Source organism: Tiliqua scincoides, chromosome 13 (genome assembly GCF_035046505.1).
Source record: "Tiliqua scincoides isolate rTilSci1 chromosome 13, rTilSci1.hap2, whole genome shotgun sequence".
NCBI classification, from domain to species: Eukaryota; Metazoa; Chordata; class Lepidosauria; order Squamata; family Scincidae; genus Tiliqua; species Tiliqua scincoides.
In genome coordinates this window covers 367,854-389,642 of record NC_089833.1, presented here as the reverse complement: position 1 = coordinate 389,642, position 21,789 = coordinate 367,854, and the positions used below count along the sequence as shown (strand labels likewise).

General features: G+C 57.9%; 1 protein-coding gene across 1 annotated transcript; it reads right to left on the bottom strand.

Moving 5' to 3' along the window:
- Positions 1-1,706: 1,706 nt before the first annotated feature.
- Positions 1,707-19,986, bottom strand: ERN2 (endoplasmic reticulum to nucleus signaling 2; the record flags this gene model as incomplete). Its single annotated transcript, XM_066640791.1, is given in 22 exon segments — positions 1,707-1,934; positions 2,657-2,724; positions 2,863-2,986; positions 3,301-3,428; positions 3,839-3,986; positions 4,210-4,409; positions 4,537-4,636; positions 5,585-5,774; positions 6,268-6,358; positions 6,876-7,131; positions 7,789-7,962; positions 8,336-8,460; positions 8,757-8,907; positions 8,992-9,070; positions 9,574-9,832; positions 10,368-10,469; positions 11,418-11,540; positions 11,978-12,050; positions 15,624-15,696; positions 16,451-16,484; positions 17,150-17,267; positions 19,963-19,986. Coding segments are annotated over 22 exon segments (2,868 nt in total), but the record flags the coding sequence as incomplete, so codon positions are not given.
- Positions 19,987-21,789: the final 1,803 nt, after the last annotated feature.

Below are 21,789 nucleotides of genomic sequence, written 5' to 3'. Positions count from 1 at the left end.
GATTCCCTGGGCACTGACATTTTCCAGTCTCAACCGACTCGTTGCCCTTACGGATGCGAGGTGACCTGGCATCAGCAGCCCCTGCCCAGGGCCATCCGGCCCGCTCCCCCCCCCCGCCCCCGCCAGGGGCTGTGGATGCCGGTTGGGCTGCAGGGCGAGGGCCACACGACGGGCTTTCTGGGGATGCCCTGCGGCCCGCCTGGGAGAGGGGGGCCCGGAGGGACCTGCAGACCCCAAAAGGAGACCCATCTGGAGGCTGCGGAGCGCCGACGCTGGAGGCCGAGCCCGTCGGAAGCCAGCCCAGGACGCGGGCGCGGCAGACCCCCGAGGGCTGCAGGGAGCGGAGCGCCACCCCCCGACGGGGCCAGCAGCGCGGCAGTCCCGCGGGCGCCGCCCCGCCCCAGCCGCGAATTGCACCGGGCAGCCTGCTGCGCCTCTGAGCACGTGCAGAGTCCCGCTCCCTCGCCCCTCCCCTCGGGGATCTGCCCAGAAGCGCGGGGGTCTCGGCGCCTGGCGGGGGGTGCACTGGGGGCAGGACCGGCCTGGAACGTGAGGAGGCGGCTCCCTGGGGCGCGTCGACAGGAGCGCAGGGGCAGCCGGTCCTCTGGGGGGCCGGAGAAGAAATGGGGTGGGCGCGACGAGGGGCTGCCGGGAGAAAGGAGCCCCTTTCAGGCGCAAAAGCCCGAAGGAGCGGGGAGGTCTGGGACCAGGGAACACCCGGGTCCAGCAGGCACGTCGGAAACTGCGGCCAGGTCGAGATGGAAGGGGGTCCAGCTCCCCCACGGAAGCGCTGCTGGGCAGGGGGAGTGATGTCACTCTGGGGGCTGCTTCCCCTCTGCCAGCCCTCCAGCCCCTCCCCCTTGGTTGGGCCCCACAGCTGTGCACTCTTTCATAAAGAAGAAATCTTTATTTCCACCCATTGTCATGACCCTGTTTTGCCGGCCCTCAGGTGTGCTGTTGGGCAGAAATGGCTTCCAGCCCTCAGGAGGGGGAAGTGGCCTCCTCTCCCTGCAGGCAGAGCAGAAGCAGCACCACAGCAGAAACTGCCCTTGCAAGGCAGGCCCAGGCGAGGACAGCCAGTGGAGGCGGGGGCTGAGTGTCCCACCAGCGGAAGGGCTGTGGGTGCAGAGGGGCCCCTGCTCTCCAAGAAGGCCTCCTTGACACTGGGGGTGGGATCTCATGTCAGACAAGAGCAGTGACACCACCCCAGAATCCCTGCTCAAGACCGAGGGACACAGAAACAGGCTTGCCCTCCCTTGACAGTGCTCAGGTTTCTTCTCCGCAGGAGCCCTGACAGTTGCTTCTTCCAGAAGCTGACACCAGCTGGACTCCAGATATGGCAGGAAGGGGCAGCCTGGCCCTTTAGGTTCATCCAGTCCATGTTCACACCAACAGCTGCTGCAGCGGATGCCTGGTCCGTGGCTTTGGTGCCATTCTAGAAAGGATGCCCTACCCCCCCATCTCACAAAGATGGCTTTACCCCCCCCCCCCAAGTTCTTAGGCTAAAGAAAACTCTTCCTCCCCAGAAAGGTGGAACTCGGGGGAGATGGACATTTGCTGATCTGGGTCCCCCTGGGGTAGACCAGGCTCCAGCATAAATTATGGAGTTGGGGGCCATTCAGCTGTGTACTGGTGCTCCTGCAGAGGGAAACAGCTGGTTCCTCAAGAGTAGGGGGGCACAGGAACTCCTCCATGTTCCCCTTCCATCACGAGTTCAGACTGTTCACAGCCCAGACGGTCCTCCAGGCCAGAGAGCCTCACAGCTTTTGGCCATAATAGGTCTGCAACAGCCTCTCCCCAGCACATCGCTGCATAGCCCGGTGTGTGTGAAGCAAGAGGTGGGGGAAGCGGCCTGTGAAGTACTGGACAAACTCATGCGGGATGGTGCCGAGGGTCTCCTGAACACTGCTGGGCAGTTCGTGGTAATGATGTTTCTGAAAGCGCGAGAGACGAGACTGCAGTTACCAGCAGCCCATCGAAGAGACACCCCATTGGCTAGGAGGGGGTGGACGTGGCCAAAGGCCTGCAGGGTTGGGGGGGAAGAGCCATTTGGTTGAAGGCTGGGGAGGTGCCAGGCGCGAGTGCTCAAGCCCCAGACCCAGAGATATCTGCATTTGGCAGGGACTTAGAGCTGCACGTTTGGCAGTTGCATTCTGGGGTATCAGACCCTCCAAGACCAGGATGCTGGACTCAAGCTGGCAGCACCCTCTCCAGGGTCTCTGGCCAGGGGTCCCTCCCAGCCCTGCTACCAGAGAGGTTTCCAGTGGAGCCTGAGCTCCTTGCCTTGCACTCAGGTAACATGTGGGCCTTGGGCTGGAATTCTGTGGGCTCCCACAGGAACTTCTTACATACGGGTTCTAGGGGTGGTCAGTGAAGGGTGTGAATATGGAGGGGGAATGTGGGCTGCTGGCCTGTAAAGTCCTGAGAAGGGTGCAGGGCATCCACAGTGCAGTGTGCTAAATCCCTCACCCCCATCACATGTGCACACACACAGTTTCCACCAGGCACTATGGGTTTTGTTTCTGTTGGAAATAAAAATGGAGAGGAAGACTGAACCAGTCAACAGAGACCAGTTTGCTGGCCCTGGGAGGTGCAGAATGCACTGGTGCAAGCTCTGAGGGCCCATGGGGGGCGCTCTAGGGGACAGCAAAGGTACCTTGTTCCTCATGGCCCTTAGGAGGTCGCGTACTGAGTTGCCTTTGTACGTCCGGAATTTCCTGAGGTCTAGAGAGTGAAAAGGCAGGTGTGAAGATGTGCTTCCTTGGCCTCCAGTGTGCCATGACCAGAGACAAAGGCTCTGTCGCCACACAGAGACTTGGCTGACGCCCCTTTGGAGGCACCTGTGCAGGTTAGAGGCCATACCTGTCTGCAGCGGAATGGAGATATGGGCCCGCCAATTGCCCCGCACCACCCTGTGGCTGTCAGCTTCCAGGGCAGTCACAATGGCCCCGTCGGCTGGCTCCTTCTCAATGCGGTCGCTGATATCCTGGGCAGAGAGAAAGGCTGGTCAGAGAGCTCAGTCAGCCAGGCCCGCTCTGCCAGAGACCAATTCCTGGCTCCCTCCTTCCCAGAACTTGGCCTCTCAAGTGGCAGCAGAGGGAGAAGCCAGACAGTGACCTGAAGGCTGGGCTTTTATTCACGTATGCCAACATCAGGAGGGCTTTTAAGGCAAAAGGCAGACTAGAAATAGCGTCGCAATTGAAGGCCTTCGACTTGGCAGGCCTGACAGAGCCCACGAATACCTCTGCATCCTGCCCGGGTTGCAGGTGGCGTGAACCTGTCTGGGGGGGGGGGGCTGACCTGGAAGAACTGCAGCTGCTTCTCGTGGCTCCAGAAGAAGGGATGTGCAAGGACCTGGGCAATGGGAGGGCGGGTAGCAGGATCACTGCTGATCATCCCTTCAATCAAATCCCGCTCAACCACGTGGTCTGGGGTGGGGGCAAAAGCGCAAGGAGCAGGTTAGGGCCAGGCCCTGCCAGGAGGTTCTTCCAGGCCCAGAGAGCACCGCATACTGCCTGACTCAATGACAACAACTCTGCCAAGAAGGCCACACTGCAGATTTGTGGGCGGGGGGAGTACAATAGCAAAACCGATCAGGGGACACCCCCAGAGTCTTGGCAGAAGCAAAGGTTGGACTAGAGACCTCCAGACTCGGAGCTCACTCAGCCACAAAGTCTCACCTCCTCTCCTCTGTTGTCCGGAGATGCAAGACTGCCCTAGGGCCTGCAGTGCCCACTCACCAGCCCCAGAAGTGGGCAGAGGCCAGTGGGCTTCCCTGCCCTCCCTCTTTGCAGATGCGGCCCTGGGCTCCGCATGTGGGGCAGGGGGGCCTCCTCACCGTGCATCTCCTCCTGAAGGTGCTCCAGCTGGTAGGTCCCGGAGAGGATATTGGCCTGACGCCGCAAGCTGTCCCCAAAGGGGTGCTGCCCGCCAGACACAACGTAGTAACAGATGCAGCCAGCTGAGAAAATATCCACTGCCTGGGTCTGCACAAGAGAAAAAGGAGGGTTGTGGGTAGGGAGACCTGCTGGTGCTCCCCAGTTCCTCTGACAAGGGCTGCACGTGCTCCACACTCCCTCTGCAGCCTGAGCATGTGGCTCCCAGGATCCGGCTCCCAGCATCCATGCGTGTGGCTGTGCGGCAGGAGCCCTGCAGCAAGGCGGTTCCTCTAGCTATGGCCCAGCAGGGGATGGGCTGATCCCCACTCACAGGGTTCTCCTTTGGGTCCTCCCTCAGCACCTCTGGGGCAATCCAGCCCTCAGTCCCTGGAACGCCTGAGCGGAGGCTGAAACTGTGCCGACCCCACTGCAGCTTCTTGCACAGGCCAAAGTCAGAGATGACGGCTCGAATCTGCCCACGACTGTTGGGGGCTGAGATCAGGATGTTGCTAGGCTTCAGGTCACGATGGACTGAAAGGAAACACACACACCCATCCCCTGAGAGCCCACTGTTAATTGGGGGGGGGGGTTACAGCCTGGCCTGCTGCCCTCTGGCACGTCACCTCTTCGCCCTCAGGTGTGCAGGACTTGCTCTTACCAATGTGAAGGGCATGCAGGTGTGCCAAGCCGGACATGACCTGGTGGAGCAGCGAGACAGAATCCAGACTGTGCCGGCTGAAGGTGGGGCTCTCCACATACTAGAGGGGGGACAGAAAGGCAGCGCAGAATGACCTGGTTGGGAAGCAGAGGCAGAGGACCGTCCCTCCAGCCCCCGTTCAGGGCTGAGTATCACTTTGAAGACACCGGCAGGCTCAAGAAATGGAGACAGTTTCTTCAAAAACGAAGACAGAAAAACCAGATCGCTTTGGGAATCCTCGATTCGTGAGTTGTAACACTCAGGGCGCAATCCTGACCCACTTTCCAGCCCCGACATTAGGGCAATGCAGCTCTGAGGTAGGGGAACAAACATTCCCTTACCTTGAGGAGGCCTCTGTGAGTGCCCCCCAACTGCAGGATGCAGCACACGTCCCATTGGCACCGCTGGAAAGCTGGTTAGGATTTGGGCCTCAGCCATTACGACTTGATTCACAAGTTGAGTCACAAGTCATTTAAAGAAACAAGTTGTAAATCCTTGAGCAAAAATGCCCAGAAAAAGGAAGGGGCTGGGGGTATGTGTAAGTACGCTAGAACACACACGCACTACAGAGAGTCGGGGCTCGAGGCATTTTGAGTCACTGGTCCCAAGTCATGCTGGGATCTGCGACATCCATGACTTAAGTCACCCTGAGTCACCACAAGCAGCATTTTTTGAGGCTCGAGTCAACACAAGTTGAGTGCCCATCCCTGATACGTATATAATTTCCAAGCTACCACTTCTTTCTGGATCTTCTAGTTACGTGAAATACAAGTTGCACTTGGGATGTTCAAATGCGCAACGGAACAGAGCAGTGGTGCAGGGGGGAGCTGAAGGCATATCCCCAGGTACAATGATCAGTGTGCACCAGAGTCTGAGTGGTGGTGGAGGCCTGAGGTCGGTGGGAATCCCTGCCTCTCCTGGTCCTGCAGCAGAGACATATGCACACCCTCCCTGCTCAGCCACAGAGGAAGCAAGCCACCCCCTCTTCTCAGCTCCCTCCTGGGTTCACCTCCTGCAGTGTGGCTGAGCACAGCTCAATGGCAATGTAGTGGAACTGCCGGTCCTTCTCTGTGCAGAAGTAGCGCACGACGTTGGGGTGCTCATCCGACTCGCGCAGCAGGCACACCTCCCGATCCACCAGATGGACGCACTCGGGAAGGAGGCGCTTCACGGCCACTGGGCGCCCATCAAAGTTGCCCCTGCAGGAAGCAAAGACATCAGTGCTTGGCCATGGGAAGTAGCCCCTGCCGAGTCAGACAACCGCTGGTCCGCCCAGGGCTGCAGGGAGAGCAGAGGGAGCTTGCCCAGCCCTCCCTGGGGGGGGGTTGCTTCCTGGGACCAAATCCCAAGCAGGAGCTGGTGGGGGCCCAGTGGGGCCGCCTCTGCCCCCAAGCTCCAGTCCTCCTCCTTTGGTTGAGGCGGGCACAGCCATGGAGGTTCCCAAATAGCGAGAGAGGTTATCCGCTGGAATGGCTTCCAAGCAGCCCTTAGAACAGTGTGGAATTTTTCTGAGCACTTGCTGGAATGCCTGAACCCCAGAGGGACGGGACTGGTGGCTCACACAGTGGGTGGGGGGGCTTTCCTGAAATGGCCAAACATTGGAGGACTGCCCTTCGCAATGGCAATGAGCATGATTGGGAAGAAAACACCCCCTCCCCCCACCCCCGGCTCAGCAGCAGAATGGAACCTCACCTGAACACAAAGGTGCCCCCAGCCCCACGGCCCAAGATGTCCTTGGGGCTGAAGGAGATCTTCCCCACAACAGTGGTTTCAGGTTCTGCACCTGTGGCAGGAGGAAGAGAGCGGAGAGAGCCTGGTGCCGGCCGGGCACCGGGCAGAGCAGCCAGCCTGGTGTCACCCTTGCAGACCTCCTGAAACAGAGAGCCAGGGCTGGCCCCAGGCCTCCGGGCAGAGGAGAGGAAAGTGGGGGAAGCAGCGCAATGGAGGCCCAGAAGTGTCCCTGCTGTTGCTCGTTTTCCTACTCTCTGAACAAAGAGGGGCTGAGAAAGCGTGGAAAAGAAGCGAGGGGAAGGCAGGAGCACTTCCTCTCCTCCACACTTCCTGTTCTTCTCTGTTCCCCCCTTCCTTTTCCAGCCCAGGCAGTGGTGGGAGGAGCAGCAGAGGCAAGAGGGTGTGGCCCGGGTGGTTTGCCACCTGCTGCCCAGGCAGCTGTCTCCATCAGCTTCTGCATGAGCCAGCCATGCCTGGTCTTTCAGAAGCCTGTTGTGTTTCCCCCTCCCTAGCACCGCTTTGGGCAGCCAGGGGTCCGCGCCTCCCATGCCCCAGTTCATATCACCAACCTGGGCCTTCATCATCGTCATCACTTCTGTCAAGAGGTTTCTGGCCAGACCCCCCATTGGCTGATGGTGAAGAGAAGGAAGAGGAAGAAGAGGAGAGGCTGGGGCTCTCTGGAGTGGCTCCCAAGGTGCCACTGAAGCCTGCCAGGAGGCACTCCCCAGAGCTGCGGCCAGGACCAGGACGGGGCCAGCCCAGCCCTTGTTGCTGCAGGAGACGCAGTCGTTCCTCCAGGTACTGCTGCTGTTCTCGGTTCTGCCGCTGTGTTTGACAGGGAGAGAGAGAAGCCAGGCTGCCTCTGGCACCAAACGCTGCACTGTGGTGTGTGCAACGTGGAGAGCACACAGTATTCTGCAACTCCCCCCCCCCCACATGAGGCATGCAATTTGGTATCTGGGGTAGATTCAGTGTAACCCAAGGAACCCCCCCCCCTTTTGTCATTTACAAACAAATAGCAAGTGACTAGTCCTCATGGCTGTGACAGTGGAAGCCAAAGGCAAGCGAAGAGTCTGGGACAGCACAGCAGGGAAGCAGGCACCCCTGCAGGGACTGAAGGCGCCTGGGTGCCGCGTCTCAAACAGGTTCTCCCTGTCAGGCTTCTCACCTCTGGCAGGGCCTGCTCCATTCTGCAAGCCAGGCCAAGTGAGCACCAAGAAAAGGCACTGTCTCGGACAGTGTTTCTCAAACTGTGAGTCAAGACCCACTTGATGGGTCATGGTCTGATTTCTGCTGGGTCCCACAGAGTCTCCAATGAAAACACTTGATGGATGTGATGGAAAGATCAGATAACTCAGTGGTTCTCACACTTTTAGCTGCGGGACCCACTTTTTAGAATGAGAAACTGTCAGGACCCACCAGAAGTGATGTCATGAGCAGGGGAGGGGAGTGTGACTCAAGGCCACTGCGTCACTCACTCACCCAGAGCAAGAGGAAGAGAACCACCCCGCCCAAGACCACCGCAGTGGCTCCAGCCAGCACCAGCTGCCAGGCACTGCTCTCCAGGGAAGGCTCTCCCCGCTCAGTCTCGGAGGGGGGCTCTGTTTTGTGCTGGCCACCATCAGGTCGCTCCTCCAGGCTGTCAGGGTCCAGGAACTGCGACACACACACACACACACACAGAGGGAGTTTCTGAGCACAAGGGGTTAGGGCTGATGTGGCACCAGCAGACCAAAGTTTTGTGCCCCCCCCCCACCAGAATGCTGAGGCCTCTGCCCCACAAAGGCAATGACTCTAGACATGGGTGCTAGCGGTTTGATGCAGAGGAAGGTGGGGAGAAAGGCACTCTGTACATGCTCTGAGTAGTTCTTCCATTTATGCCTTTATTCATCTTAGGGCTCTTACAGCTAAAAGGAGCTTCTGGGACTGAAATGAAACCTGATGCTCCCTTCATGCAGAGACAGGCAGACTTCATGCTGGAACCCTCCCATGTCGCCGCCCCACACCTCCTTCCTTCCTGGCCACTCACGTCATCGAAGAGAGTCCTGGCAGGGGCATGGCGGGGAATGGTGCTGTCTGTGCCCCTCCGCTGGGGGGTCTCAGGGAAGGCTCTCAGCATGGTGGTGTGGACCACGGGGGGCAGCTCATGGTGTCCTGCAGGGAAAGCATGGGAAGACGAGCTCCACTGGGTGTGGCTGCACAGGGATCCCTCAGAGAGCACCTGTCTGGTCCCACGAGGGGAACAGGATGCTAGCCAGGACCCAACCTCCTGTGAATGGGAGGGGAGGGGCTCTGGCTTGGGGGGGGAACTCCAGTTCCAGCCCTCTGACAATTGGGTCCCGCCATTACACATATGTCCTTCCATTGCACATGCAAGCCCAGGCCTGTGTGCATGGACAGTGCCAAAATTGTGCTTCCCCTTCCTGCGAGGAGAGGGGTTGGGGACTCACCAATGAGCAGCCACTGGCTGTGGGGAATCGTGACACTGCCCTGGGGGTATCTGACTTCTGTGCTGGGTGTGATCTCCCACTCGCCAGACTTCTGGAGCGTCACGTCCTCCGTGGTGGGGCCGTCGGTCCGGGCCAGGGTCACCCCCTGAGGCTGCAGGAGGCACAGACCACTCAGCGTGCCGTCCCACCTAACCGCATCTTCTACCCAAGGAAAGCCGGGGGAAGAAGCACTCACCACAAGAGCCACACCCTCGTGCACAAGTGATGTCAAGGCATAGAAACTAGTGGCATATTTGCCCACATACAACGTTGGCCTGAAATAAGGGGGTTGGGGGGAGAGAGGCATGTTAGTCACACAGCAGGGTGAAGCTGCTTCTGCCGGCAGAGACATCATCCAGAAAACTGTGAAGCTGCCCCGGACAATCAGAAGCCTGTGCTCACGGTTAAATAAGCCCGTGGAACTCACGGCCACAGGACTCCCAGTAAGTTAAAAAGCAAAGAGCAGGGATGCCTCCAGGTTTATAGTCAGTGAGTCAATGATAGCAAGAAGCCAAAGCAGGCTAAAATGAACGGTGTGTGTCCTTCCTTCCTGGCCCTTATTCCCTGCCCTCCCCCCAGCCAGTCAGGCACCTCTCACAGCCTCCACAATGGTTCTGCTCCCTGCTTCAGCTGCCAAAGATGTTTAGAGACAGGTGTACTGAAACGCAAGACCCCCCTCTCCTTCCAACCACCCACGCCTGCCACTCTGTCCTCCAGACCTGCCAGCTGGCCAGGCAGCCCTGCCACCCCACCTCCCTCCTCAGCCTGTCACACCCACAGCAGCCTGGTCTTGGCCGGGAAGTCCTTGCCCGACTGGTAGTTCCAGCTGAAGAGGCGGATGTCCTGGGAGCGCAAGGCCAGGTAGCGCAGGCTCTCTGCAGCAACATTGAGGTGGGGCACCCGCCACAGGCTGTCCTGGTGCCAGGTGTAGATGCCCACCACTGGGGAGCCGTAGTCTTGCATCCAGAGCAGCTCCCCTCTCTCCTTGCCCACCGTCACCAGCAGCCCGTCCCCGCTGGAGGCGAAGTGGGCCATGTCTGCACAGAGGGACGGAGGAAAGGCAGTGAGCAGCAGAACGTGCTTGCCGGGCAGCTGAGCTGCTGCTGATGGGCAGGGCGAGCGCTAAGGTCTTGCAAGGCAGCTCTAATCAACAACTCGGGTTGACCAAAACCTTCTGAACGGAGCATTCCCCTTTTTAGAGATTTGACAGCTGGCACAGTCACCCAGTGCAGTTTTAGGCTCTGCCGCCCCCCCACAGGGCAGCCTCCATTCCTTGACCAGCTAAGGGAGAGAAAGGAGCGGGCATCGTTGAGCCCCTGAGCAAACTGCAGCCCTGCCTCTTTCCTTCCTGTGGAAGGAGACGCCTTGGCATGCCCCGGACTGAGGCATCAACTGCCAAGGGCTGGAAAACCTATTCAGAGACCCCGAATATCCCTTTCAGGGAGCTTTGCACCATAAGCCTCCCTGGGAGCCAATCTGGGCTGAGAAGCAGGGGCCAAATCGATGCAAGGCAGGCAAGGGGGAGCAACTGACCTACCCCCTCCTCCTGGTTTCGGCCCCCCCATCACTTACTGTAGTCATTGTTCTGGTCGTGGAGCGGAGCAGAATAGTCCAGGAAGGTGGCGTTCCAGCGCAGCTGGCGGGATTTGGTGTCGTACATGGTGATGACATACTCTGCGGGCAGAGCAGGTGGGGGGTGCGTCAGCCCAGCAAACTTCTCCAAAAAGGGCACCCCCACCCCTTCCCCCAGGAGAGGGACACATTCAAGGCCTCATAAAGGCTGCCTCAGTAGATCAGGTCCAGGAAAATCCATCTGGCCCAAAGCAGCTAGTCATGTGCCACCTCTGGAATCCTTGGGGAAGGACCATAGCTCAGGAGTAGCTGAAGGGCCTGGTTCAACACTGCTTATTCCACGTGTCCCAGAGTGCGCCAAATGCGCCTGTCTGACAAGCCGGCATTCAAAGGCAGTGGCAAAATCCCAAAGCCAGAGGGCGCTCTTGGTCAATGGAGGCAGAATAAATAACCAAAAAGAAGCCTCTTCATCAAAATCGCCCTGCTTGGCTTTTTCCCAGCACACTTCAGACTACCTGGAAGCCACCTGGGCTTCTTTTCGCCCCAAATAAGCATCGCTTTGGAGCAACAGCCCCTCCCAGCATCAGGGAGGGAGGAGGTACCCCTCCGAGGCCCAGTCACAGAAGTCAGGCCTAGCAGTGGCTGTTATTCATGCAGCTGCATGGAACCTCCATGTTCAGGAGCAGTCTACCTCCCAGAGCCAACTGACAACAGGGAGAGAGCCTGCTGCTGTCATATGAAGCTCTGTTAGCCTAGTCTTGCCTACATGGCTCGCAGTATCTCTCCCAGGAGTCAGGCTTGGGGTCCTTCCCAACTCTATCCCGTGACAATGCCAGGGATTGAACCCAGGCTCTTCAGCTACTCCTGAGCTGTTGCCCTTCCCCAAGGATTCCAGAGGTGGCACATGACTAGCTGCTTTGGGTCAGATGGACTTTCCTGGACCTGATCCACTGAGGCAGCCCTTATGAGGTCTCAGTTGCCCAGAACAGGCAACAGTGGGGCCCAGGGGGGGCCCCCTGGGAGACCAAGAGAGAAGGCAGCGTGTCTCACGAGTGCGTCCAATGTATAGCAGAGGCGCTGACGGGCATAGCCCGTCCCAAACCTCGGTGGAGAGAGTTGTCTGTTTCTGCCCTGATGCTGGGTCCACCACAAACCAGGCGTCCTCTTTTCTCCCTGGGAAAGCAGAGGAGGGTTTTCACTCAGTGGCCTCTGCGCCCCTCCCACCAGCAGCATCGCCTCCATCACCCACCTCCTCCTCACCACCTCACACAACATGCGAAAGCTCCACCCCCCCCCCCCACTTCAGTGCTTAATTTCTCAGCAGAAAGGTGCTGGGATTTGTACTCTCTTCTGACCTGCCCATTAGGGTTCCCTGATCATGCATGAGCTGCACACACTAAGCAATGAGGGAACTGGAATGCACTTTGCACTGACTTAGAGGCACTCTTCTGGGGATTGCAAAGGTTCCCAAACACAGAGAGTGGGCCCCCAAGTCGGGAGAGGCCTGGCTCAGAACCTTGGCCCTCTCTTGGCTACATGCCTTGCTCCAAAGCTCTCTCCTCTGCTGCCCCATAGCTGCTCCCTTTCCCCCACACGAGCCAGCTGCATACCTGTGTAGAGAATCCCGTCAGAGCTTCTGCAAGGAGAAGACTGTACCAGCTCCGGGATGGTGAACGGCAGCTTCTGGAGCGGTGAGAGGAGGACAGAGAGAAAGGCCAGGAGTTGCAGACAGGCAGAGCTAGCTTACGATTCTCCCACATCTGCAGTGGGATCGCCTCACCTGGCCCAGCTCACAGAGAAGGACTGCTGAAGCAGCTGCCTCAGGTGCTGGGCTGGTGGCAGCCTGGACAGAGCATGTGTCTCCCATGTGTCCACTGGATCTGCAAGCAGCCCCTTGGCAAAGAATCCAAACTTTATTTATAGGCTAGTGGGTTCTGAGCTGTCTGTGACAGATCAGGAGAGGGATCTTGGGGTGCTGGTGGACAGCTCAATGAAAGCATCAGCCCAATGTGTGGTGGCAGTGAAGAAGGCTAAGTCCATGCTGGGGATCATCAGAAAAGGTATTGAGAATAAGACGGCTAATATTATAATGCAGTTGTACAAACCGATGGTATACCTGGAGTACTGCATCCAGCTCTGGTTAGGGTCTAGGATATAGTGGAAATGGAAAAGGTGCAAAAGAGAGCAACTAAGATGATTACGGGGCTGGGGCACCTTCCCTATGAGGAAAGGCTACGGCGTTTGGGCCTCTTCAGCCTAGAAAAGAGACACCTGAGGGGGGACATGATTGAGACATACAAAATTCTGCATGGGAAGGATAAAGTGGATAGAGAGATGCTTCTCCCACAATACCAGAACCAGGGGACATCCACTAAAATTGAGTATAGGGAGAGTTAGGACAGACAAGAGAAAATATTTCTTTACCCAGCGTGTAATTAGTCCGTGGAACACCTTGCCACAGGAAGTAGTGATGGCATCTTGCCTAGATGCCTTTAAGAGGGATTAGACAAATTTCTGGAGGGAAAGTCCATCATGGGTTACAAGTCCTGACAGGTATGTGCAATCTCCTGATTTTAGAAGTGGGTTGCCTCAGAATGCCAGATGCAGGGGAGGGCACCAGGACACAAGTTGTGTCTGTTGTCTTGTGTGTCCCTGGGGCATTTGGTGGGCCGCTGTGAGATACAGGAAGCTGGACTAGATGGGCCTGTGGCCTGAGCCAGTGGGGCTGTTCTTATGTTCTTAACTACAATTCCCAGGAGGCCTTGCAGGTCTCTTGTTATCTGGTGTGCTCCCTGGGGCATTTGGTGGGCCGCTGTGAGATACAGGAAGCTGGACTGGATGGGCCTATGGCCTGAGCCAATGGGGCTGTTAGGCAATGGCTGCCTCTTGCTTCCCCCCCCCAGGCTTCCTTCTCCCCCAGCTGCCACTGCTTGGAAATGGGGGGGGGCAGAAGCAAAGAGGAGGCGTGTGGAAGAAGAGAGCGCCGCTAAGAGCATATCTGGAGACATGGGCAAGGCCTCCATCCTCCATGTGCTTCTGCTGCCCCCTTCTGCCTTTTGCAAACAGGGGCAGGAGGTCTGGTCTAGAGGGTAGAGCCTCCGTCTGCCTGAAGATAACATCCACAAGGTTGCCAGTTCGAGGCCACAGGCTATTCCATCTGCTCTGAGCGTGGGAGGATGGAGGCCAGACTGTGAAACCAGATCAGAGTGAAACACCTGAATGTTGTGGTTCTTGAAAGAAAGAACATTCTTTCAATTGTAAAAAAGCCTGCCTATGTAAACCGCCTTGAATAAAGTCTTGAATAAAAGACCAAGAAAGGCGGTATATAAATACCTGTATTATTATTATTATTATTATTATTATGAGGAGGAGGAGGAGGAGAAGGGAGGGGAAGGGCCAGGCACACAAAGCGGTGGTAATTGACCCAATTAACATAAGAAATAAGAACAGTCCCACTGGATCAGGCCATAGGTCCACTAGTCCAGCTTCCTGTATCTCACAGGCCCACCAAATGCCCCAGGGAGCACACAAAATGGCATCCTGGCATTCTCAGATATGGATGTAGGAGATCCGGGTTTTCATCCCTGCTCAGCCAAGAGTCTTCCTGGGTGACCCCGGGCCAGTCATTCTCTCTCTCAATCTCACCTACCTCAGAGGGTTGTTGTGAGGACAAAAGGAGGGGAAGAACCACGTACACTAACCCCGAGCGCCTTGGAAGACAGGTGACATGAAAACGTGGAAAATGAATTCATAGGTCACCCCACTTGGGGGGATGGATGGGGGCAGGAAGGGCAGAGCCCCAGGGCGAATCCCTGGCAGCACCTCCCGTTTGTGCTGGGAACAGATCCTTGCCTGTACCCCTGCTTTGCTGCTGCCAGCCAGTTTCTGCAAGAGAAGGATCCCAAGTGCCTGGTGCGCTTCATAGACTCCTCTGAGTTTACCATGCCCAGTTGAGGCTGCCAAGCAAAGGGCTCTTGCCGCGTTCGTTGGGCTTCTGAGGAACCCCTGCAGGGTCACCAAGGAGTCGAGGGCAGTGTGTTTGAGAGCGCATGCACAGCTTCCTGTGGGGGCCCTGATAAGGCCTCTTGGGCTTCACCATCCACCTACATCCAGCCTCCTCCCTTATGTGCCCATTGCTGGGGGGGGAGTGGGCCAGGGCAAGCAAAGCCCTTTGCAGGGCGAGGGTGTCAGTCCTTCCTGGTCTTCTCATGGAGGAATACTGGAGAAATCTGTAGAGAACCCCACCACTCTCCAGAGCACTGCTGGAAACCCCATCTCATAGCCTGAGGGGGGCCCCAGTGAGAATCCTGAGGCCAGGTTTCTTGGTGGCAGAGATAATCCCAGCATGTGGAGGTAGCAAGGAGGGTGGCTCACTTCCTACTTGGGGCAGCTGAGTGGGGAGCACTGGCATGAAGGGCTGGCATGAAGGGCACTGGCATCCATGTGCAAACCCTGTAAGAAGGAACAGGAGCCATGCAAGGACTTCACAGCCTTGAGCTGCACAGTCATGCAGGATTGGAGCTCAGATTTTAAGAGCATAAGAACAGCCCTGCTGGATCAGGCCAAGGGCCCATCTAGTCCAGCTTCCCGTATCTCACAGTGGCCCATCAGATGCCTCAAGGAACTCAAAGATAAAAAGAGACCTGCATGCTGCTGTCTCTCCCTTACATCTGGCATTCTGAGACAGCCTACTGCTAAAACCAGGATGCTGCACATTCCCATCATAGCTTGCAACTTGTGATGGAATTTTCCTCCATAAATCTGTCTAGTCCCTTTTCCAAGGCATCCAGGCCAGACGCATCACCACATTCTGTGGCAAAGAGTTCCACAGACTAATTACATGCTGGGCAAATAAATCCTCCCAGAATAAGCCCAGACCCTCTTTCCAGCTTCTTCCCACGCCCCCCCCATGGTGAGAACCCCCTCCCACGCTCCATGCCCTCCCTACAGACTCCCCCATCCAACGCCCTCCCTACAGTGAGGGACAGCAGAACAACGAAGTATGCAGAATCAAGCCACAGAGACAAATGTCCATTGTTTGCCTCATTTCTTCAGGAGGCAGAAGCATGTGCTCTCTCTCTCTCTCTCTCTCTCTCTCTCTCTCTCTGGGGAATCTGGATTTGTGCATGCAGAATCCTGGCTGTTTTGGTCATTTTGGCTGAGCAAGCAAGCCCCAAGAATTAGCTCAGCTCAGCTGGTGCAACTACAAGGAGCCCATCCTAGACTGGAAAGCCAGCCCCCTCCCCAGCCACTCACCATCAGGCCTTCCTTATTCTTGCCTCCCAGGACATACAAACTGCCGTCATTAGGGTCCGGAAGAAACGCTGGCCTGGTGAGAGGACAGAAGAACAAGGAGAGACTGAAGAGGCTGCCCTCAGAGCAGAATTACCCTCAACAGCTCAGAGTCTGCAGGCACCAGGTAGACAGGTGCTTTCACTGAAAGAGGCTTGTACAGAAGGTGCCACAAGCCTCTTTGCTACTCCTACTGGGTGATCTCACTGCCATCTTTGCCACCGTCAGAAGCACAAGGCTACAAGCACGGCCTGCCCTGACTGCAAGGCCCCGGGCTCCAGCCCTCTGCCTCCAGCCCAGCCTGCAGCACTTGACATTCAGAAATGGCTTGGAATTTTTCAAACATGCTTCCAGACCTCATGAGGCCGGTTCCTATAACTTTCTTTTTGCTTTTTCCAATGGCCCCCTGGATGTGGCAGCTCTGGTGCTTCCCACCCCAACTCTCCCAGCCTTGCCTCCCCCTTTCTAAGAACGCCCTCATCTCTGTTTGCTTCTGCCACACCCTAGTTCAAAAACTGCAGTTCAGAAACCAAAGTCATTGTGAGGATGGCTGCCATGTGCAGCCCAGGCTGGGAACTAGCTCTGTTGGTGCAGTTCTGGGACAGGGAGCCCTTGAAGGAAGGAGAAAAAAGTCAGCCATTCCCACCAAGGAAAACCTGGAAGATCACCCAGTCCTTTGGGAAGGGGCAACAGCAGCACCTGTCTTCCCTTGTACCCCTTCCGTTCTTGGCCGTGCCTCTTCTCCCTCACTGAGACCAAACCTGCTGTTCACTCAGAGAGGCGACACTCACTCTGCTGTGTATTCAGGCACCTGCAAAGTTGGATCTAAAAGGGAGGAGGGGGGGAGAGAGGGAGAGAGAGGAGGCTCACAATTTGCCCAGCATTGGATGCCAGGGAGAAGGGCTTGAGACAATACTTCCAACCTTCTTGGGGTGGAACTTCCAATACTTCTTGGGGTGACGGCCCCAACATCTGTAAGCCTTTGGGGCAATCTAGAAACTCCTTCCAAAGAGCAGGTCGGTGGGTGGTATCCAGCAAAGAATCCAGAAGGGCCCTGTCTGGCAACCACTATTTGGACCAGCCAGGAGCCAACATGCCCGGCCCCATGAGGAGAGGGATCCAGCAACACACACCCCCCCGGGCAGGTTTTTCATTGCTTTCTTTAGGAAAGGGTCTGTGTGCCACCACTCCATTCTGCAAGGCAGCTCACTTCAAAGTTATAAAACAATTTTTTTAAACTTATCATCACAGTCACGAGGCAGCAGTGAAGCCCCATTTGTGGCTACAAACAGAGAAGAGGGGATCAGGATCAGGTACAAGACAGCTCTTGGCCTGCCTGCAGGATGATGGCAGAGAGGAGGCACATCGCCCAACACTGCCAGCACCCTTGCCCAAAGCCCCTCAGAAGAGGGTGGAACCCACAGAAGGGCCTCCCGGCAGGGGAGGAAGGAGGTGCGCTCTGGACGCAGGCAGAGGCCTGAGGTGCTCACCATCCTGTAGCGTCCACTTGACCTCGCCTGTCTTCTTGCTGACCGCATGGAGGCTCCCGTCAAGGGTGGACACAAAGAGCAGCGTCTCTGGAAGGCTGATTGTGCTGCCCATGAGACACTGAGGGGGCAGAGAAGAAGAGTGTCACCAAAAGGGGTTCTCAAGTAGCTGTCTTCTGGATGACTCCAGCCAAGCCAGCCAAGCCAGAGGCTGCTAAATGCTCCCAGGTCAAGCTGACCCTCCTAACCCAAGTCTGGTGGTCGCTAAGGAGCCGTTCAGGCCCCTGACTGGCCACTGTGGACTACAACACTGGCTGGGCACATGCCAATCCCTCCTGGGGACAGGGGCAGCATGGAGGAGAACACTTGGGCGCATTTGTGCTAGTGCTGCATTTCAAAAAGGGCCACAACACACACTCATTGGCTTCTTCCCAAAGAAGTGTTACATGCCACATGTGGCGGAACTAAGCCCGAAGACGGCAGTGAGTCCAAGGTGGAGCTGAATTAGAACCCGTGTCCACGCCCACCCTCTCAGGAGTGGCTCTCATGAGCGGCTCTGTTTCTCCATTTCTGTGTGTATATTGTGGAGGGGGTCCTATGGGCTCCGTAACAAGGTCTGAGCCCCTTGCAGTCAGGAGCCCACACTGGGAAACTGACTTCTTTGGCAGGGGGCAGGGGAGGGATCTGGTAGTGCTGAGGGCCTTTTTGGTGCCTGTCAGGCTTCTTGCAGAGGGCAGTTTGCCACATCCGGGTGCAGACCTGGACACACCACTGCCAGCTCACCCGCTGCGCCTTCCAGCAGGAGCCGGGCACTCCTTCTTGGCAAACAAAGGAAGAGGAGAATGAGAACAAGCCTCTGTGTTGTTGGGGGGGGGGGAGTGGGGGGGACAGTGTCTTGAGTTCCTGGACAGCACTGTTTGGACTGTGGGAGTTAATCTGGGGTGGGGGCCTGCTGGCAACCTGGAGTTGGCCTGGGGGGTCAGCTGTCCAGCAACAGCTCTAGCAAAATCAGGGCTGCTGAAGAAGGCATCCAGGCAGGAAAGACCCTTCCTGTTTCTGGCTGCTGCTGGAGCTTTGCTCCCAGCCTTTCCACCCCATGCTGCCTTCTCCTTCCTCGTGCACTGACAGGCCACTGGAGGTCCAGCCACTGGGCAGGTCCTCCTCCTGCGCAGGGTTCTTCCTCCCTGCTCTCCCAAGCCCCAGAGGAGCTGCTGCTCTGCAGTTGCTCCAGAGGAGACCCAGAACTTCCCCTGCTGGGCAAAGCTTCTGGGGGGGGGGCAGGTGGGCCCTTCTGGAGCGTCTCCCTGCCTGAGCTGCTGCTGGGCCTCCGTGGGGGATCCCAGGCCGTCTGGGGATGGTCCGCACAGGGCCGGGCAAGACCTCCCGATGTCCGAGGGGCCGCTCAGCCCAGGCCCCGCTCCTGCCCCCCTTCCATGCGCCGGCTCGGCCCCCTCTTCCTTTCCGAGCCCTTCCAGCGGAGGGAAGGGGCAGCACTGGGGAGGCGGGTGGACAGGCGGGGCCCAGGCACCGGCCTCAGTTGGCCGCGGGACGGCCAGCCCGCTGCGGCTCTGCCGGCAGGTGCCGCGCTTCGCCCGGCGGGGAGGGGGGGCGGGCGGCTTTGGAGACGGCAGGGACACGAGGCGGCGGCTGCGGGCGAGCTGCGTGGGGGCGCCCCTTCCTGGGGCTGCGCTGCGCAGAAGCGGGCGAGGTCGGGGCGCCCGCCCGTTCCCGGGGCTGTAGGGGAGCGGGGCCCCTGAGTGCGCGGAGGATGCCCCGAGCCCGGACATGCCCTCCAGCAGCCGCCCGCCCGCCCGCGTTACCTGCGCCAGGAGCGCTCCCAGGAGCAGCGACGGAGGCAGCCTCGGGCTTCGGCGGGCGCCCCGTCGGGGCTCTGCGTGTCCGCCCATGCCTGGCGCCCTCGCATGCTGCGGGCCCTGCCCGGCGGGGCGCTGGCCCGGCCCAGACCCTCGCAAGCTCCGCTCCGGCCGGATCTGCCCCGCCCCGCGGCACCTGCGGCCGAGCGCGGTCACTCCGCCCCGTCGAGGCGCTCCCGCCGGGCCCTGCCCAGCCCAGCCCAGCCCGCCTCCTGCTTCGCACGGGAGAGGCGCCCGCAGTCAGCCCCGGGGGCGCGGGCTCCTTCGCCCGGCCCGCTTCGACGTGCGCTCCCCAACCCGCGGGCGCGACCCGGAGGCCGGCCCAGCCAGGAAGAGCGGCGCGGGAGCGCCAGCTTTGCGAAAGGCTTCCGACGCTCTCGGCACCTCCCGCTCAGAAGGCAGTCAAGGGGCGCGAGGCTCCCTGTGCCGTCCGGTCCGCACCTTCCAGGACGCGGCACTCGCCTGGCGCCGGCCCGGCCCGCTCCAGCAGGAGCCCAGGGGGCCGGGACACGCTCGCTTGGCCTTCCGCTGCAGAGATCACGGGCGGGAGGGTCGAGGCCGCCTCCGGGGAGAAGCAGAGGGGGACAAACTCCCCGCTTGTGCTCACCCCTCCTCCGCTCTGTGCCACTGTGGACGCCACTGACAGAGGCAGCCTTGGGGGGGGGCAGGAGGGGCTGGCACGAAGGGGCAGTGCTCGGGGAATCTCCCCATCGTCCAGGCTTTCCTGGACTGAGATATCAGCTGTAGCTGTGGGCGGTCTTCTGCCCTCTTTGGTAGTCCCTGTGGGTCTTCCCCACAGACCATCAGAGAGGGCAGAGAATGGACCACCCATCACTACAGCTGGCACTTCCGGTGTCTCAGTGCGTGGTGGACTATCAAATTTAGTTGCATTTTAATGTGCAGGGGGATGGGGGTGGCACAGGGAGCCTCGCACCCCTTGACTGCCTTCTGAGCGGGAGGTGCCAAGAGAGGTCATAGGCAGTCCACCCACTTCCAGTTTTTGCCTCAGTGGTCCACAGACTCCAAAAGGTTGGGAACCACTGCTCTGCCCTGTGGAGCTGCATTACTTGCTGCAGGGTGGACACTCCTAAAAGGATGGGAACCACTGATTTAAACCATGCCAGAGGCTAGACACTGCGGGGGGGGGGGGCTTCATCCTTCTCTGAAAGGGGGGCTTTCATCAACCAGTGAACCAAGACAGAAGGAAGGTGGGAAAATGAGGGGTGCGTTATGTACCCCAAACATGGTCTTGGCTCCTTAAACCTCCAGCACCTGGGAGCCAATCCAGGCACTGGTCAGTGTGCAAAGGGCATTAGGGGAAGGGACATAAAGGATGAAGGGTTGCTGTAGACCAGCAATTTTCAACCACTGTGCTGGGGCACACTGGTGTGCCACAAATGTTCTGCAAGTATGCCATAGTTAGTAGGGCCATTGGGGGATGTGAACTCCCCACCCCCCCAGCACTGCAGTGTGTCTTTTCAATTGTCAAAGCAAACAAACAAAAAAACCCCACTAGTGTGCCTTGACAATTGCAGCACCTTGTCAGGGTGCCAGGCGCTGAAAAAGGTTGAAAATTGCTGCTTTAGAGTGCAGCAGGTACATTTTTGTCACTTAAACTCAAAGACATCTGATGGGAAGTCCATTCTTGCAGTTTTCTTCCCCAAGACACTAAGAAGTAACCTTATCTCAGGACAGAAACAGAAGCATGTTGTGAGCAAGGCAAGCAAACCCCCCACTCCTTCTTCCAAAGATGCATCACCCTGAATTTCATTTTAGGTTCAATTGTGGGAGTTGGGCCAGAGTGGGAGGGTGTCCGGTGCAACCACTTGCCAGCCTGGCCATTCAGACAGCAAGGCCCGCCATAAGCTCCAGGGGAAGCCACACAACCCTCCTTCCGCCCAGATCATGTGCATGTTTGGTTTAGGAGGACGTTTCTTTACAGCTTCCAAGTGCAGCTACTTGTCAGATTCCCTAGCAAACAGGAACAAAAAACACACCAGAAATTGTTGAAAGAAAAATGTCTTCCAACTTTAATTCCCTGTCAAAATGAGATGCCAACACCCCCCCACCCCCCACGAAGCAGGAAACGTGAGACATTCCTTGATGACCTGCACCAGAGAACACGCAACAAAGAAAGCCTTTAGTTATAAAGTTTAATTGACAAGACCAAGGGATCTTACAGAAGAGAACTGAACAAGGATAACCACCAGACAAAGATACACTCCAAAAATAGCCCAGCAGCACCAGTTGAAGGCTCCACATTTTCACCCGTTTTTTCCCCTCCCTCCCCAACCCAGCCTCCAAAATGAACGTTTACAGCTGGTGTCAGAGCAGTAGCTCTGCAGAGGAAGTGCGATTTGGACAGGAATGGTTGCTTGGGACATGTACATCACTGGCCCTTGCCAGAGCTCTGGAGGGCACAGGCCTCCCTCAGGCACCCCAGGCGAGAACGTCCTCCAGCACAGAGCAATTGCCAGGCCACAGATTCGCCACAGTGTTTGACCTGGATTCAGGTGAAACAACAGCAAGTTGGCTGAACAGACTCCAAAGCAAGGAGGGGCAAAGGCTTCCTGAGGAAAAGCCACCCAGAGCCGTGTCGAACAATGGCCTGGGAGCAGGCTGGCTTGCCGTCAGCCACACCTGCAGCTGCGACACATCTGCCCTTGTCCCGTATTGTGTGGGTGTCTGTTTGGCTCACCTGTTGAGGAACCGAGTCTACAGTACAGACCTCCAAAGGGAGTGAGCCAGGGGTGGGCGTTGGGAGGGTGA